At 42.8% G+C, this 17,630-nt stretch overlaps 1 protein-coding gene across 4 annotated transcripts in view; it reads left to right on the top strand.

Moving 5' to 3' along the window:
* The window catches only part of MAP7D1 (MAP7 domain containing 1), a 148,074-nt gene that overhangs the window by 99,380 nt on the left and 31,064 nt on the right, over positions 1–17,630 (top strand). For 3 of the 4 annotated variants that reach the window (XM_040337333.1, XM_040337332.1, XM_040337331.1), the window contains exons 4-10: positions 269–432; positions 1,886–1,994; positions 3,844–3,954; positions 10,185–10,307; positions 10,811–10,950; positions 12,405–12,538; positions 12,626–12,930. In XM_040337333.1, coding sequence (XP_040193267.1) covers positions 269–432; positions 1,886–1,994; positions 3,844–3,954; positions 10,185–10,307; positions 10,811–10,950; positions 12,405–12,538; positions 12,626–12,930 — 1,086 coding nt within the window. The remainder of the gene's footprint in view (positions 1–268; positions 433–1,885; positions 1,995–3,843; positions 3,955–10,184; positions 10,308–10,810; positions 10,951–12,404; positions 12,539–12,625; positions 12,931–17,630) is intronic. The other variant, XM_040337335.1, reaches the window with a different exon arrangement.

Genomic DNA, 17,630 nt, shown 5'->3' on the forward strand with positions numbered 1-17,630 from the left:
CCACAGTCATGATTCCATCCTTCTGGCACATTTTATATTTGCATTCATTAAGCTTAACATGGCATCAGTATTCATATTTTGGAAATTAGCTTAAAAAATATACTGCATTGCAGTATGAAAGGCATTCTGTTTATCTTATTGACTTCCTTGCTAACGGGCTTGTGTTCCTATGCCTAACATGAGTGCTGAGATCTCCATATGACACTAATATAAAATATAAACATTATTGTGCAATCCTAAACATCCATTTTTTTTTCTATCACTTTAGCGGCCAAAAAGAGCGTGTGGCTTGAGAAAGAGGAGAAGGCAAAACAGCTGAGAGAGAAGCAAATACAGGACAGAAAGAAGAGACTGGAAGAACAAAGGCTCAAGGCTGAAAGGAAAAGGGTGCTCCTGGAGGAACGACAAAGATTAAAGCATGAGAAGAACAAGGTAATGGTGGTCAATAATTGTTACTTCTTCGGTCTTGGCCTACATATAACAGCATCCACACTAGCTATTGCCTTAAGTTGTATTATCTTTAGTCTGATACAGTGGCGGCTGGTGCTCAAAATTTTTGGGGGGGGCGCAAACGAAAAAAAAAATTGCAGCCACTGTGCCATCAATTGTCACCACTGTGCCATGCCATCAAACGCAGCCACTGTGCCATTTATTGTCACCACTGTGCCATGCCATCAAACGCAGCCACTGTGCCATCAATTGTCACCACTGTGCCATGCCATCAAACGCAGCCACTGTGCCATCAATTCGCACCACTGTGCCATGCCATCAAACGCAGCCACTGTGCTATGCCATCAAACACAGCCACTGTGCCATCAATTGTCGCCGCTGTGCCCTTTAATTGTCGCCGCTGTGCCCTTTAATTGTTGCCGCTGTGCCCTTTAATTGTCGCCGCTGTGCCCTTTAATTGTCCCCACTGTGCCCATTGTCCCCACTGTGCCTATTGTCGCCACTGTGCCCATTGATGTCGCCGCTGTGCCCTGTAAAGTGCCAGCCCCCCCCCCCCCCGCCCAGCACTTACCTTTACTGGAGTCAGCCATCCACAACCCTCGATGACTGACAGGCGTCTCAGCCAATCAGGCTACCGGTAGCCAGAATAGACCAACCTGATTGGCTGAGACGCCTGTCAGTCTTATACAAGGAGCACATCCCTAGTGCGTTCCTTGTATAAGCTTCAGGGACCCGAGGGCTGTACTCGAAAAAGCCTATGAGAGCCGTTGGCTCTGATAGGCACTTCCGTACAGCCAACCAGCTGCCGCTATTCAGATGGCCGGACATGAGCGCCGACCATCTGAATAGAACAACGGCAGCGGCGATAATAACATAGATTTGTGCAATGCATGAATCTATGTTATTAGACTCGTGGCGGTGAGAGCCAGAGGGGGCGGCGCTCCAGCGCCCTCTATGGACGAACCGTCACTGGTCTGATACATCCACGGTCAGTGCTTTGCCTGTTTTGAGCAGTCAAATGTAATAAGGTGACTACAGAAAAGGTGTCATACCAGCCAACACTTAAAAATAACGAATTTGTATAGTAATCCACACTTAAAGGCATTTATCACGTCCGTGTCTTCAGTGAGAAGATCGAAGCAGAACCTGGACGTTATTTTATAGCCTCCCAAAAGTCTCATTAAATGGAGTAATGAAGTGGAGATTGGCTGTCATATTCTCATGTTATATTAGGAAGCGGTAAAAACGGCTGTGCTAGACAGTGTTGGTCCTTTACAGATTTCTGGACTGAAATTTTTTAAATGCCATAGCAACACGTTCATTACCAAGCTGAATTTTATCTAGTATTACGTTTTTACTGTAAAATATAATGAGGTTTGCTTCCAGAATACATTAATACAATTCATTTTCAAATGCAAAATCTGTCAATTCTTAGGAAAAATATGAGGCAGCAGTCAGCCGTACCACTAAGAAGACTTGGGCAGAGATTCGTCAGCAGCGATGGTCATGGGCAGGAGCACTCAACCAGAACTCTCCTAAAGGAGGTATGACTAGTGGATCCCTTCAATAGACTTAAAGTATAACTAAAGGCAAAACTTTTTTTTTGTTTTGGATAGAGTGGAGAGGGATTAGAACCCCTGTCATTTTTTATTGCTGTTTGTGCCCCTGTTAAGGGTATTCACCCTCTCTATTTTTCCTGTTATCCTTGAAAGTGAAGGTATAAGAAAATCCCAAATGTTGGGCTGTTCCCATCAAAGTAATAGAAGGGAAATCTTCCAAACGGGACACTAGTTTTGGTGACTTTTTGTTGGGGTCCCCAAGGAGTTCTTTTAATTTCAGGGATTTCCTCTCTTCACTTCGGCTCGGTTCACACTGTCATGACCTACAGTGCGACTTTGTCAGGGTACTTCAGTGCGACTTGAAGCAACTTCAGCGAATGCCTGGGTAATTTTCTTGTAATGTTAGATCCAAATCACATGAATTAAGAAGAGGATATGACTGAAGAAATGGCAGCACTCCAAGATCCATCCAAATTCTTGTTTAATAAACGAACATCCCAAGTGTTGCTAACAGTTCAAATGGTAGACGCGTTTCGAACACTAAGGCCGCGTACACACGGTCGTTCCAAACCGATGAGAATGGTCCGACGGGCCATTTCCATCGGTTCACCGCTGAAGTGGCATGATGGTCTGATGTGCGTACACACCATCAGTTCAAAATCCGATCAGGTCAGAACGCGGTGACGTCAAACACACGACGTGCTGAATAAAACGAAGTTCAATGCTTCCAAGCATGCGTCGACTTGATTCTGAGCATGCACTGGTTTTGAACCGATGCTTTCTGTACTAACCATCGGTTTGGACCGATCGGGCAGCGGTCCATCGGTTCGATTTTAAAGCATGTTTTAAAATTTTGGACCGAAGGACAACAGACCGATGGGCTATACACATGGTCGGTTTGGACCGATGAAACTGAACCTCGGTCCATTCTCATCGGTTTTGTCCAACCGTGTGTACGCGGCCTTACAGGTGTGCTTATTCAAGCAACTTCTGGGAATGCCTGGGTAATCTTCTTGTAATATTAGATCCAAATTGCATTAATTAAGATGAGGATCTGACTTGGAGGCGACTTCCATTAAAGTCTATAGTCACAAGTTGGACAGAAGTCGCCCTAAAGTAGTACAGAAACCTTTTCTAAAGTCAGAGCGACTTCAGAAGTGCTAATTAAGACAGTTCTAATTGACTAACATAGGATTTCACATGTCATGTGGCTTGGGGTCTCACAAGTCGCAGCAGTGTGAACTGGGCCTTCCTGTTTGGCTATGAGACAGGAAGTGAAGGGAAATCTCCGCAAAGACGCGGATGGCGAACAAAAACCTGACAGGGGTTCTAACCTTCCCCTACTCTATCCAAAATTAAAGAAAAAGTTTTGCCTATAGTTCTACTTTAATGTCAGGGTTGTAGTTCATGAATTGCCTTATTTGTTGTTGGTGACCTTTTGGATAAACCTACAGTGGCAGCAAGTACTGACCAACTTGTCAGTTATTGTAGTTTCATGGCTCCTCCAGCTGGTTCTTTGCTGTAAGGGTGGTGGACATTAAGAAATCCAAATACAGTATTACTAAAGTTTAGATTTTTAAGAAGCACTTCGTTGAAATGAATGAATCTTTTCGGAATAGCCTGTGCTTTCATTTGAGTGGGGTTCTGATGATGAACATTAAATTGGATCTACATCCTTCATTTATATAAAAAAAAAAAGCAATAAAAAAATGAAACCAAGTTCTCTGTGACATTTTGTTTACACTTCGGCCTGCATATATATTTATATGTTTTACACTATTAATGAATTTTGATGAAAATTCTGGCTGGTTTCTACTGTGTCTCTTTACTTCAGGCCCAAACAGATGCTCCATATCTGCAGTGAATCTTCCCAGACATGTTGACTCTATAATCAACAAGCGACTATCTAAATCCTCTGCCACATTGTGGAACTCTCCAAATAGAAGTAAGAGCTTTGTAGTCTTCTGATGGAATTTCCTCTCCAGTACTTGAGTACTGATGCCAATTTCGTCTCATTTAGGTGACTTTACAGCTGAACTCCAGGCAAACAACTAACTACACATATGAAATACATATAAGGATGCAGTTCTACCTACTAGACGATTTTCATTTCTGCCCACCCAGTTCCAAAAACGGTATAGCCCTGCCACACAGCACAGTCAGGTGGACGATACAACTTTTCTCCACTGCCTGCTGACCATACAGTGAAAGAGAAGCAGTAGCCTTAGGTCATCCCACTGCTAACACTACTTTCTCCTCCTATCAGCATGCTCCTTGTCATGCAGCACCCCTGATAGGCTGCCAGTAATTTCCCTAACCCCCAGTGTGAATACTGCTTTAGAGAGGATACAAGAGGCTTCTGAGATACTAAAACAGTTTAATTTAAAATAAAAATAATTTGTGAATAAATAAAAAGCTTCATTAAATTCTGTCTTTAATACCTGGAGTTCAGCTTTAAAGGTATACACAATACATGAGATGATGATTGATTACGGCATATCGTAGTCAATGATAATGCATGAATCTTGGCATACACTCCCTGGGTGACCCACTATATGTGTGGACGGTGGCATTGTTCCTCTAAAATAAGGATTTTGTCTGGGTATCTGCTTATCTATTATTGTACAGTTTGTCACAATCATTTTTAAAGATCAATCTGATTCTCTAACTGCCATTTATTCTCTATGGGTACCTTAAAATGTCATTAAACGCACGTCATAAAAACTATCGGTAAATGGTGTATTACGTGCTCTTTATACTCACTCAGTCACTATGACATTTTTCTGTATTCTGCAAAGGACCTGGTTGATCCTGCTGTTCTATACCTCTCCATTTCTGTTCTCTACCTCCCCCTTTCTGTTCTCTACCTCCCCCTTTCTGTTCTCTACCTCCCCCTTTCTGTTCTCTACCTCCCCCTTTCTGTTCTCTACCTCCCCCTTTCTGTTCTCTACCTCCCCCTTTCTGTTCTCTACCTCCCCCTTTCTGTTCTCTACCTCCCCCTTTCTGTTCTCTACCTTCCCCTTTCTGTTCTCTACCTTCCCCTTTCTGTTCCCTACCTTCCCCTTTCTGTTCTCTACCTCCCCCTTTCTGTTCTCTACCTCCCCCTTTCTGTTCTCTACCTCCCCCTTTCTGTTCTCTACCTTCCCCTTTCTGTTCCCTACCTTCCCCTTTCTGTTCTCTACCTCCCCCTTTCTGTTCTCTACCTCCCCCTTTCTGTTCTCTACCTTCCCCTTTCTGTTCTCTACCTTCCCCTTTCTGTTCCCTACCTTCCCCTTTCTGTTCTCTACCTTCCCCTTTCTGTTCCCTACCTTCCCCTTTCTGTTCTCTACCTCCCCCTTTCTGTTCTCTACCTCCCCCTTTCTGTTCTCTACCTCCCCCTTTCTGTTCTCTACCTTCCCCTTTCTGTTCTCTACCTTCCCCTTTCTGTTCCCTACCTTCCCCTTTCTGTTCTCTACCTTCCCCTTTCTGTTCCCTACCTTCCCCTTTCTGTTCTCTACCTCCCCCTTTCTGTTCTCTACCTCCCCCTTTCTGTTCTCTACCTCCCCCTTTCTGTTCTCTACCTCCCCCTTTCTGTTCTCTACCTCCCCCTTTCTGTTCTCTACCTCCCCCTTTCTGTTCTCTACCTCCCCCTTTCTGTTCTCCACCTCCCTCTTTCTGTTCTCCACCTCCCCCTTTCTGTTTTCCACCTCCCCCTTTCTGTTTTCCACCTCCCCCTTTCTGTTTTCTACCTCCCCCTTTCTGTTTTCTACCTCCCCCTTTCTGTTTTCTACCTCACCCTTTCTGTTTTCTACCTCACCCTTTCTGTTTTCTACCTCCCCCTTTCTGTTTTCTACCTCCCCCTTTCTGTTTTCTACCTCCCCTTTCTGTTTTCTACCTCCCCCTTTCTGTTTTCTACCTCCCCCTTTCTGTTCTCTACCTAGGGATTTTGCAGCTGTGGTGGCAACTCTGCAGATGCTCAGTTTTCAGTGAGTTTCCTCGCATTTCCTCGCTATCCCATCTGAGGAGCCCATGTGACTATAGAATCACACATGTAGGCATATACACAGTGGTATATGACGGCCCACTCCCTCCCTCATTCTCAATGCCCACTAACCAGCAAAACACAGTGGATTTGGGATATAACATGTAGATTAATGGAGGCTTCACTTTCATCTTATTCTAAGACACAGACTGGAGGGTCGTGATTGGCAGAAATCCACCCACAGCATGTTATTTCCACAAAATAATAAAGATTTGATTTCAAATATACTGCAAATTTGTATGACAATTTAAAACATTTTATTGATGGTTTTTATTATTATTATTTTTTTTATTTTTTTTATGTGACAAGTAGCAGAGGACTAGAAGCTCCTCCTGCTTATGTTTGCCTGCAGACAAGCTGGGCAAGGTCTGGGTCACGTGACGGCTGTATATCAATTAGGAAAAAGGTACTTAGATTTTTATTTTTATTAAAAAAAATCAGTGCCCTCATTCAAAATAGAAGGGAGAGTGTCAAACAGTGCGTGTTTAGTATCACTTTAAAGAAAATATGTTTTTACTATATTTTATTAAATTCTTGATATTCAGTGTTCACTAAGAAAAATAAAAAAGAACTGGGTAAATAACAATTATATATGAATATTTAATATTTATCAGTTTCAGCTAACAGATCAAACTCGGTGCAAAAATGAATCCTCACAGCTGCTGTGCCCAAAATAGACCTGAATTACCATAGGAGGGGCACATTCCACTTTTCTCCAGACAAAGACCTCAACGTCCTAACAAGTTTAACTGACACAAAGCAAGAAAGTAGTGCTGCGCTTCCTTAGTAAAAAGCCCAGCATGCACTTTAAACAGTATGATATGGATACAATATAATAAAACCTTATACAAATATTAAGAAAAGTTATAAAACATCAGTTTATAAACTTGATGCTTTTCTAACAAAAAAATAAAATGTAGTTGACTAATGCCTTGTACACACGATCAGAATTTCCGATGAAAAAAGTCAGACGGAATTTTTTCATCGGATATTCCAACCGTGTGTGGGCCCCTTTGGAGTTTTTTCCATTGGAGTTTAGAAATAGAACATGTTTTCCGATGGAAAAAAATCCTATCGGAAATTCCGATTGTCTGTGTGGAACTTCAATGGAGAAAAAAAACACCCATGCCCAGAATCAAGTCGACGCATGCTCAGAAGCATTGAACTTCATTTTTCTTGGCTCGTCGTAGTGTTTTACGTCACCGCGTTTTGGACGGTCGGAATTTGGTCTGACAGTGTGTATGCAAGACAGCTTGATGGGATAAAATCCAATGGAATTTTCCAATCAAGCTGTCTTGCATACACACTGCCAGACCAAATTCCAACCGTCTAAAATGCATTGACGTAAAAGCCGAGAAAAATTAAGTTCAATGCTTCCGAGCATGCGTCGACTTGATTCTGAACATGCATGTTTTTTTCTCCGTCGGAGTTCCACACAGACGATCGGAATTTCCAATAGGATTTCTATTTCTAAACTCTGACGAAAAAAATTCGGATGGGGCCCACACACGGTTAGAATATCTGAAAAAAATCCATCTGACTTTTTTCATTGGAAATTCCGATTGTGTGTACAGGGCATAACCGTTTTTCAATTCTAACAGCAAAGAGTGAGGGCAGTAGAAAAGACTAGGTGGTCCATTGAGTCTGTCGTATGTATTTTTTTTATTTTTTTATTGTATACATGTTTTTTTGTTTTGTTTTTTTATCCCTAGGCGCCGACAGTATGCAAATATGCAGTCTCTTGGTGGGTGGGTCTTGGCCAATCACGGCAGTCACATGACCATAAACCCCGCTCTGCCTCCCAGCATCTAAAACCTCTTAAAGGGTCGGAAGGCACCGGTGCAAAGGGGCTAACTTTTTTTAGTATAGTATAAATCAATGTTTGTCCCTTGTTCTCTTTTGTTTCGGTTATCTCAAAGTCTGTCATGTACTGTACAGTTTAGCTGTTGATTTCACCAATTAGGGTATTCATAGCAACAGCTGCATAGTGTGAATTTCACTTTGACCCGCTATACTGCAGGGATAAGCAATTAGCGGACCTCCAGCTGTTGCAAAACTACAAATCCCATCATGCCTCTGCCTCTGGGTGTCATGCTTGTGGCTGTCAAGAGTATTACTATGCCTCATGGGACTTATAGTTCTGGAACAGCTGGAGGTCCGCTAATATCATATGCCTGCGCTATAGAGTGAGATGATGGGATCTTCCAGCATAGTAGAACATCTTCTGGGACAGATCCTCTGACAGTATCTTTGTGATATGAACAGCAATGTTCATTTCACACCCTGAATTTAATTATCACAAGTAGGGAAGAGCTGTCACAGCAATGCTAGGTGCATTGTGTTCTACTATTTTCTGTATATAAGTGTCAATATAAATTGTGACTCTAAACTCATGGGATTGCAGTCTCTGTACAAGCCTGTCTACTTATATGGTTTAAATAGAGCTGCTGGTGTGAGCTGCGGATGAGTTTCAGTTTCTTAGGAATGTAGCTCGTTACCAGCTATGGCCTCCCAAATATTTCCAGGGCGGAAAACAGAGGAGGAAGTTTCATCATTGTATTACAGAAGTTGCTGTTGTAAACATGCCGGAGAACATACTTCTGATCTGATAGCTTGTGTTTAGCTTTCGGGGACTACAGAACGCTGTAACATTTTTGAAAATGATTGAAGATTCTCTTGTTATGCACCATAGACTCATGCTACCACAAGAGGATGATGAAAGCTAGCATCAGACATGCTGACGTTTTTTTTTCTTTTAGCCCACCAGTCTCTTGAAAAAGATGTTGGGTAGACATTGTTGGCTTCCTACAATATTTTAACAGAAATAATTAATCTTTGGTTAATTTACTGTAAAATACAAACCATAGTTCTTATTGCTAATCTTCTTGGAACTTAGTCACGTGATCGTCTTCTCACCGGCTACTTCCTTTTTATTATTTGGTAAAAGAAGAGTGGGAGGACTTAAAGTGAGCATTATGACTTGATAGAAAACCCCTCTAATGAAGTCCTTAAAGGGGTTGTAAAGGTACAATTTTTTTCTCCTAAATAGCTTCCTTTACCTTAGTGCAGTCCTCCTTCACTTACCTTATCCTTCGATTTTGCTTTTAAATGTCCTTATTTCTTCTGAGAAATGCTCACTTTCTGTTCTTCTGTCTGTAACTACACACAGTAATGCAAGGCTTTCTCCCTGGTGTGGAGTGTCGTGCTCGTCCCCTCCCTTGGACTAAAGGAGAGTCAGAACGCCCACTAACACACAGCTCCTTTCTCTATCTGTAACGTAGAGAGCATCCTCACTCTCCTGTAGTCCAAGGGAGGGGGCAAGCACGACACTCCACACCAGGGAGAAAGCCTTGCATTACTGTGTGGAGTTACCGACAGAAGAACAGGAAGTGAGGATTTCTCAGAAGAAATAAGGACATTTAAAATCAAAATCAAAGGATGAGGTAAGTGAAGGAGGACTGCACTAAGGTAAAGGAAGCTATTTAGGGGGAACATTTTTTACCTTTACAACCCTTTTAATGTAGTATGGATGTGCTTGTTTTCTGTAAATATACATAAAAGATATTGCTGCTTAAGGCGGTCTTACTGATCATCGGTCGGCCCTGGGTGCATACCTAGTGGAACCTGTTGCGCACCATGCTCCACCAGATCCCCTCCTTTCCTACGACATGTTTCTCAACAGGAGCGTGCCCGTATTATTTATTAATAATAAGTATTTATATAGCCCCGACTATTCACTTTTTGCTTCACGTATATATTGTATACTCTCATCAGTTCCTGCCCTCAAAGAGCCAATAAGCTAAGGGCCCTACCTCTAATGCAAATTATTATTATTATTATTATTATTATTATTATACAGGATTTATATAGGTCCAGTAGTTTGTGGAGTGCCTTACAAAGTGCACGCACACACATACTAGAGCCAATTTTGTCTTCGGAGTGTGGGAGGAAACTTGTTTTTTTGTGCTCCTCCACAAATCGGGGAGCAACTCTTCACTTCAAATATATAAGCCCACTCCTTTTTCTACACACTGTAGCATTACTAGTTTTTTGTTTTTATATTTTATGGATGTAAACCTATGTTAAAATACTCCTTCTGCCTTTCTCTTTTCTCTTCTGTTACCTAATAATCTCATCCCTTACCTTTTTTGCAGACAGGAACTTGCCGCTCAGTCCTTGGGAAAGCAGTATCGTAGATCGGTTGATGACACCCACCCTGTCCTTTCTAGCAAGAAGCCGGAGTGCAGCAACCCTCCCGGGAAACAGCAGAGATCTGAGTATGCACAAATTAATTTTTTACCCATTGTCCTGTTTTACTTGGGCTTTAACTTGTATAAGAGCAGTGTGAACATCAAGCTTTGACAAAGCATTTGCAGCGCTTTCAGCAAGCTTTGTTGAAGCTTATAAAGTACCATTCAGCTCCAGTTTGTGAATGTTGAACACAGCTTCTAAATGGAGCGCTGACTGTCACTTTAAACATGTTGCTAGCAGGCTTCAGCAGACTTTTAAAAAGCCTCAACTACTGCTGAAGCCTGCAAGGAGCTTGTTAAAAGTAGCAATCAGCACTGCCATTAGGATCCGTTTTCAGCATTTACTGGAGCTAAATGGTTGTTTAAAAGCTTCAGCAAAGCTTACTGAAAGCTCTGCAAATGCTTTGTCAAGCTTGCTGTTCACACTGCTCTTATACAAGCTGCAGCCCATGTGAAACAGGCCTGTTAGGTCTGTTACTTTGTTATGTATGACTGATTTGTTTTACTCACATGCATTTCTTACCTGTTAGGTTTATTAGTATGTCCTCGTTCTGCCTCTGCAAGTCCACTAACCTCTTGTAATGGTCACAAGCATCGGTGTTCAGAACGTCGGAGAACCACAGCCGGCAGCCCTGATGTAACTCCCCGGAAACGCAGTGAAATATCTCCAGTGAGTGGCAACTTTATTTTAACATGAACTTGTACTTTGCTCCCCCTTCTACTTTTCCTTTCTGTTCCTTGCCTGCCTGTTCTCTCAAAAAGGTGAATGGAGTGCTTTCTCTAATGATGCAATGCAGTATGCCTGAGCTGCCAGTTGCAAGGCCCAAATTATTTCCGCAGATGAATGGGGAGTGAAAATTAGAAAGTAAACATTAAAGCGTTTGTTAAAGCCCCCCCCCCAAAAAACGGATCCTGTTCACTTAAAGCATGTTCTGCAGCACAGTGCTTGTGCTGTGTCTTTTGGTCCCCTGTAGCACCCAAAAAACATAGCTGATCCTGCCTGGCTTTACCCTCCCTTCTGCAAACTGACCACAATAACCAGGGCCTGACACCTTGGTCCGTTTAGGTGATTCCATCATCCGCAGCCTGCTCTCCTGTGTCTGTGTCTCCTCCGTCCTCCCCCCTCCCTGCCTGTCTGCTCATACCAACTAGATACAATGGGAAAAACTTCATTGCGCAGTACCGTTTAAAAGACTTTATTCCAAAAGATTAAAAGAAAGTATTCAACTCACATGTATAAGTGCCTGATATCCTGGCACCCGGAGTGAACAGCAGGTAAAAAGACATCCGTGAAATCTGCCGAATCAGTACATTGGTGCAGTGAAGGCTCGATTTCCTGGTTTGGATGCCTAGGTGGAAGTGTGTCACGATCACGTGGTTTAACCTCTGTTGTGAGGTTGAATCACGTGATCGTGTCACACTTCCACCTAGACGTCCAAACCAGGAAATCAAGCCTTCACCGTGCCAGCGGCTTCATGTACTGATTGGGCAAATTTCACGGATGACTTTTTATCTGCTGTTCACTCCGGGTGCCAGGATATCGGGCACTTATACATGTGAGCTGAATACTTAATTTTAATCTTTTGGAATAAAGTATTTTAAATGGTGCTGCGCAATGAGGTTTTTTCAATTGTATCTATCCACATAAGGATTATCCACTATAGCCAACCACCGGTTCAGAGGATATCTACAGGGGTCACTCCACACACGCATTTGACCTAACTAGCGATAGTTGGTCCAATCCCATGGGTGAATACACATCTATTAGGGGGGCACCCTATTTAAGCACTTAAGGAGCACAGAATCTTTCATCCATATTCCAAGTCACAGCACTGTGTATGAGATCTTCAGCATTGATTTATATGGGGGTTTTTGTTTTTTGGAAGCACATGATTAGAACTGGAGGCTCTAATTGGCTTCAAAAAGGGTGGACTCAGGGCACAGAGCACTGTGCCCGGAGCCCACACAGTTATGTGACAATAGAGAATTAATGGGTCTTGTCAAGGGTTGGTGTTATGACGGATGACTTTTTGGAGGGGGAGCCGTGGCTGGGTGGGGGACAGCTGCCACTGTTTTGAAGAAATAACATACTCTCTTTCCATTCTTTATTGCTTACCTTTGCAGAAAAAGAAAGAGAAGAAGGAAAAAGACAGGGAAAATGAGCGTGAGAGAAGTGCATTGACCAGAGAGCGTATTATCAAAAAAAGACTGTCCTTACCTGCTACAAGGAGCCGAGCATCTCCTACTCCTGACATAAGGTACATTGAATGGCAGAGAAACAATAAAAGTATATGGTGTTGGCATTAGGGAACAAGGTTATAATGATTTTTGTTATTTACCAATAGTACGAAGTCCAAAAACCGCCCGTCCTCCCCTTCCACACCTACCCGGCGCCCAGCCTCACCTTGCCTAGGTCCTTCATTACCAATAACTCCAAAGGTGACTCCTCCAAAGAGTTCACAGGGGACACCAAAATCAAAACCTAAAACGGAGAAGCTGAAGGAAGAGAAAACACCCAGCAAAGTCAGAGAAAAGAAAGCAGAGCAAAAAATTGAAAAGGAGAGGCAACCATCCCCTGCATCTCAGCCAGAGGAAACAAAGACACAGGAAACACCAGAGAGCACCGCTAGCAGTGCTGCATCTAGTACAGGTTTGTATTGTGTATTGGAGCTGTGTGCTGATTGCCTGAGACCATACAGAACATCTTGATTGGTAGAGGATTTTGCACTTCCCTATTATAGAAATAAAATCTATATTATTTAAAGGAACAACATTTTTAAATGAGTCAAATGTGGGTAAAGTGACCCTGTCAGATAAAAAAAAAAAAATGGCCTGTGTGTCTAATCCTTCCTCTATTTCAGCCCTGCAATATCCATAAGAATGTGTAAGATGCCTGTGTTTCATGGCGTGTCCTGTGGTTCCATCCTCTGACTCCTTGGTCACTGCTGGATATTGTAGTAATGTACGGGATCAGAGAATGGAACCACGGCACGCGTCAGGCAAAGGCACTCCTGCAGGTGTCAAATGCTAAGAGTCTTATAGTAGCTGTAGTGCTGGATTGATGGGAAGGAAGGAGAGGCATGCCATAGAGAGGTGAGGATAAACACTCTTCTCTTGCAGGTAGCTTTATTCTTATTCTTTTTTTTTTTCTTAGACCTGACAGGTTCACTTTAAATATTTGTTCCACAGTATGTAAAAAAGAAGGAAGCATTGGCAGCATTTAAGCCCCTTTCACACAGGGACGGATCCACTATCTCTCTGCTGAGCGGGCGGATGAAAAGTCCCTCTCTGCTCACTGAGCGGGGAGGGGCTTGTGCAGCACCGCTGTCCCCTTTGGAGGGATCTGATGAAAACTAACAGCATGTCCATTTTCATCAGATCTCACCCGATTCGATCCGATCCGCCATGGACGGATGGCGACGTATAGCCATCCGTCTGATTTTAGCGGATCGGGTCGGATGTCAGCGGACATGTCTTCACTGACATCCAATGCTCCATAGTTATGTATAAGGCGTTCAGGTCTGCCGACAAAACTGACAGGCGGACCTGAACGGTCCGACCGTGTGAAAGGGGCCTTACTCTAACAACCTTGCACCTTGCCCTGTATAAAATGATACTGTTATGGTTTGTCAAATAATATTGATACAACTAGTTATTGTTTTGCATTCGCTCCAGAGGGTTGGCCCCTTTATGCTATTTAGCAGTGCGTTACTTTAACTGGTAATCACGCGGTCTTGCAATGCAGTACTCAAAAAAAAAAAAAAAAGTATATCCTTTTTTTCACACAAATAGAGCCGTCTTTTGGTGATTGATCACCACTGTGTTTTTGTTTTTGTTTTTTCAGTATAAGCAAAAAAAGACTTAACATTTTGAAAAAACAGTACTTTTTACTTTTGGCTATAAAACATATCCAATAAAAATTTGTTTAAATAAATTTATAATTTCGGCGAACCCTCGGCCTGAATGAGGTTCGGGCGGATGAAACTTTATCCTAGTCTCTCCTCCCCTGCCCCCCCCCCCCCTTTTTTTTTTCTTCTTTTTTTTGCTAGAACCCTATTCTCAGGGTAGACCCATAGGGAGACTCCTTAGATCTGGCCGTTCGCAGTCTGGATCTTAGTCATTTGATGAGATTACAAGGGTACCAATTTCTGTGAACTGGACCTTTCCTTGTTGTTGTTTAAGTTTTTGGAATCCTACAGTTGAGTATGGTCCCTGTATTTACCATATGTTTTTCTTGCAAAAACAAAGTATTGTAAAAAAATATATATATATATAATTTCTTCATAAATTTATTCTGCTACACGTCTTTGGCCAAAAAAAATTCCAATAAGTGTGTATTGATTGGTTTGCATGAAAGTTCTAGAACCTACAATCTATGGGATATATATATATTTTTTTTACAGTATTAGGCTTAATTTCCACTGACGTTTTTACAGCCACTTTTCTGAGCGTTTTTTACAGCTTAAAAACGCCTGTCCATGTTATTGCATCATGCCCACATAGGCGTTTTTGAGCTGCAAATGGCATAGGCGTTTTTGAGCTGTAAAAAAAACGCAGGACCAGGGCGTTCTGAAGCTCCAGAGTAGAGCTGTAAAAACGCCAGATGTTAAAAAACGCTCAAAAACGCGTGAAAACGCTCAAAAACGCTACCGCTGCATTTTTAAAGTTGCAGCTCACAAAAAAATACTTTTTTTTTTTTTTTTATTTTTTTTTACAAAATAAACATGGACAGGCGTTTTTAAGCTGTAAAAAAGGCTAACAACAGTGGCTGTAAAAACGCCAGTGGAAATTAAGCCTTAGGCTTCATTTCCACTGGCGTTTTTACAGCCACTTGTGTTAGCCTTTTTTACAGCTTAAAACCGCCTGTCCATGTTTATTTTGTAAAAAAAAAAAAAAAAAAACGTATTTTTTGTGAGCTGGAGCTCAAAAACGCTGCGGTAGCGTTATTGAGCGTTTTTGCGCGTTTTTGAGCGTTTTTTAATGTCTGGCGTTTTTACAGCTCTATTGCTGGAGCCACAGAACGCCCTGGTCCTGCGTTTTTTTTACAGCTCAAAAACGCCTATGCCATTTGCAGCTCAAAAACGCCTATGTGGGCATGATGCCATAGAATAACATGGACAGGCATTTTTAAGCTGTAAAAAACGCTCAGAAAAGTTGCTGTAAAAACGCCAGTGGAAATTAAGCCTTAATGGTGGTTATTAGCGACTTATGATGGGACTGCAATAGTGGGGAGGAACTGACTAACTGCCACTGACATCACTAGTGACACTAATACAGTGATAATACTATATACTGTCACTCTATTAATGACCCTGGGGAAGGGGTTATCATCTAGGCCAATCAAGGGGTTAATTGTCTGCCTATCAATGTGTAATGTGCGTTGCTTTTACCAACATCTCTCTTTTTCTTCTTCCTGCCTTGCAGGGATAAGAAACAGAGACTGTTCCATTTGTACAGACCCCTTTGTTGATTGTAAATACAGGGCTCTGGGCTGTGATTGGACACAGCAGGTCCTGGCCATGAATTATTAGGAGGTGCTTTGCTGACACACTGCCACTGTGTACAATCACAGCCGGGGATGGAGGGGATTCGTGCATGCGTGCGCCCTAAACCTGGAAGCAGGCAGCGACATACCAGGACATGGCTTTCCCTGCACGGGTCACCTGTCCGCAGTACATTGTGGGCAGGTGGTTATAGTGGAAGATGTTATAAGCGTGATATAGCTAAAGTAGATCAAGTGAAACTTTTCTTTCACTTTGAATGAGCAGAAAAGTGACAGATGAATTTTAGCGGCCCCTGTGTTTCCTTCTTTTCCATGCCCAATGGCAGTGATCACTGTACAGGAGATCTTTCCAATAGGCCATATTCTGTTACTATCAGTGGCGGTTCGTCCATAGAGTGCGCCGGAGCGCCGCCCCCTCTGGCTCTCGCACAGCCACTGAAATACATAGATTCATGCATTGCATGAATCTATGTATTTTCGCCACTGCCGCCGACTATTCAGATGGCCGGATGGCGAGCGCCGGCCACCTGAATAACGGAAGCTGGTTGGCTGTGTGGAAGTGCCTATCAGAGCCAGCTGTGATAGGCCTTCCGAGTACAGCCCTCAGGCTGTAGTCGGCTTCCGAATGCTTAACCAAGGAACGCACCCCCCGTGTGTTCCTTGGATAAGACTGACGGGCGTCTCAGCCAATTAGGTTCACCGGTTCTGGTTACCGGTAACCTGATTGGCTGAAGCGTCATCGAGGGCGGAAGAAGACATCGAGGGACGTGGAAGGAGGATGGCTGACCCCCAGAAAGGTAAGTGCCGGGGGGGGAGGGGGGGAGGCATTTTACAGGGCACAGTGGCGACAATGGGCACAGTGGCATCAATGGGCACAGTGGCATCAATGGGCACAGTGGCGACAATTAAAGGGCACAGTGGCATCAATTGGCACAGTGGCGACAATTAAAGGGCACATTGGTGACAATTGATGGGCACAGTGACTGTGTTTGATGGCATGGCACAGTGGTGACAATTGATGGCACAGTGGCTGCGTTTGATGGCATGGCACAGTGGTGACAATTGATGGCACAGTGGCTCCGTTTGATGGCATGGCACAGTGACTGCATTTGATGGCATGGCACAGTGGTGACAATTGATGGCACAGTGGCTGCGTTTGATGGCATGGCACAGTGGCTGCGTTTGATGGCATGGCACAGTGGCTGCATTTGATGGGCACAGTGAGGCTGCAATTGTTTTTTGTTTTTTTGTTTTTTTGTTTGCGCCCCCCCAAAAAAATTTGAGCACCAGCCGCCACTGTACTAAACCATTTGATTATAATACAATGGATAAGAGTAAAAAAAAAAGCTGGAAGGCTTTTATGCTGTTTGTATTCCCACAGGGGCAATTCCATTTATTTCCATTGCCAGTGACAGCAGACAGCAGTCAACTGGACTACTAAGAGAAATCGTGAGACCTTTAACAACTCTATTGAAAGAATAAAACTCAGTGGTTGAGCTTGTGGGGAAGCAAAGCTCAAAGTTCAGATGTATGTGACCCACTAGAGGATTGGTTGAGACATAACAAAATTGCAAATAAATACACATTGCATTGATAGCAACTTGCCAGCACACTTGCCCTGAATGTCAGGACAAGATAGATCAAGGTTAAAACCAACAACTGAGAGACTCTGACCCCATCTACATTTGTCTAATGAAACCTATTGCTGTCTGTTACAATCGGATGTTTCTTTGAATTTCATTTTGCTTTTGTCTGCATTTTTCAAACCTGTATCTAAAGAAAAAAACATTCTATACTGATGATGCAAAATGTGGCTTCCTTCATTTCATTTTTGTTTTATATTTTAT

This window comes from Rana temporaria, chromosome 2 (assembly GCF_905171775.1).
Source record: "Rana temporaria chromosome 2, aRanTem1.1, whole genome shotgun sequence".
In the NCBI taxonomy this organism is placed as follows: domain Eukaryota; kingdom Metazoa; phylum Chordata; class Amphibia; order Anura; family Ranidae; genus Rana; species Rana temporaria.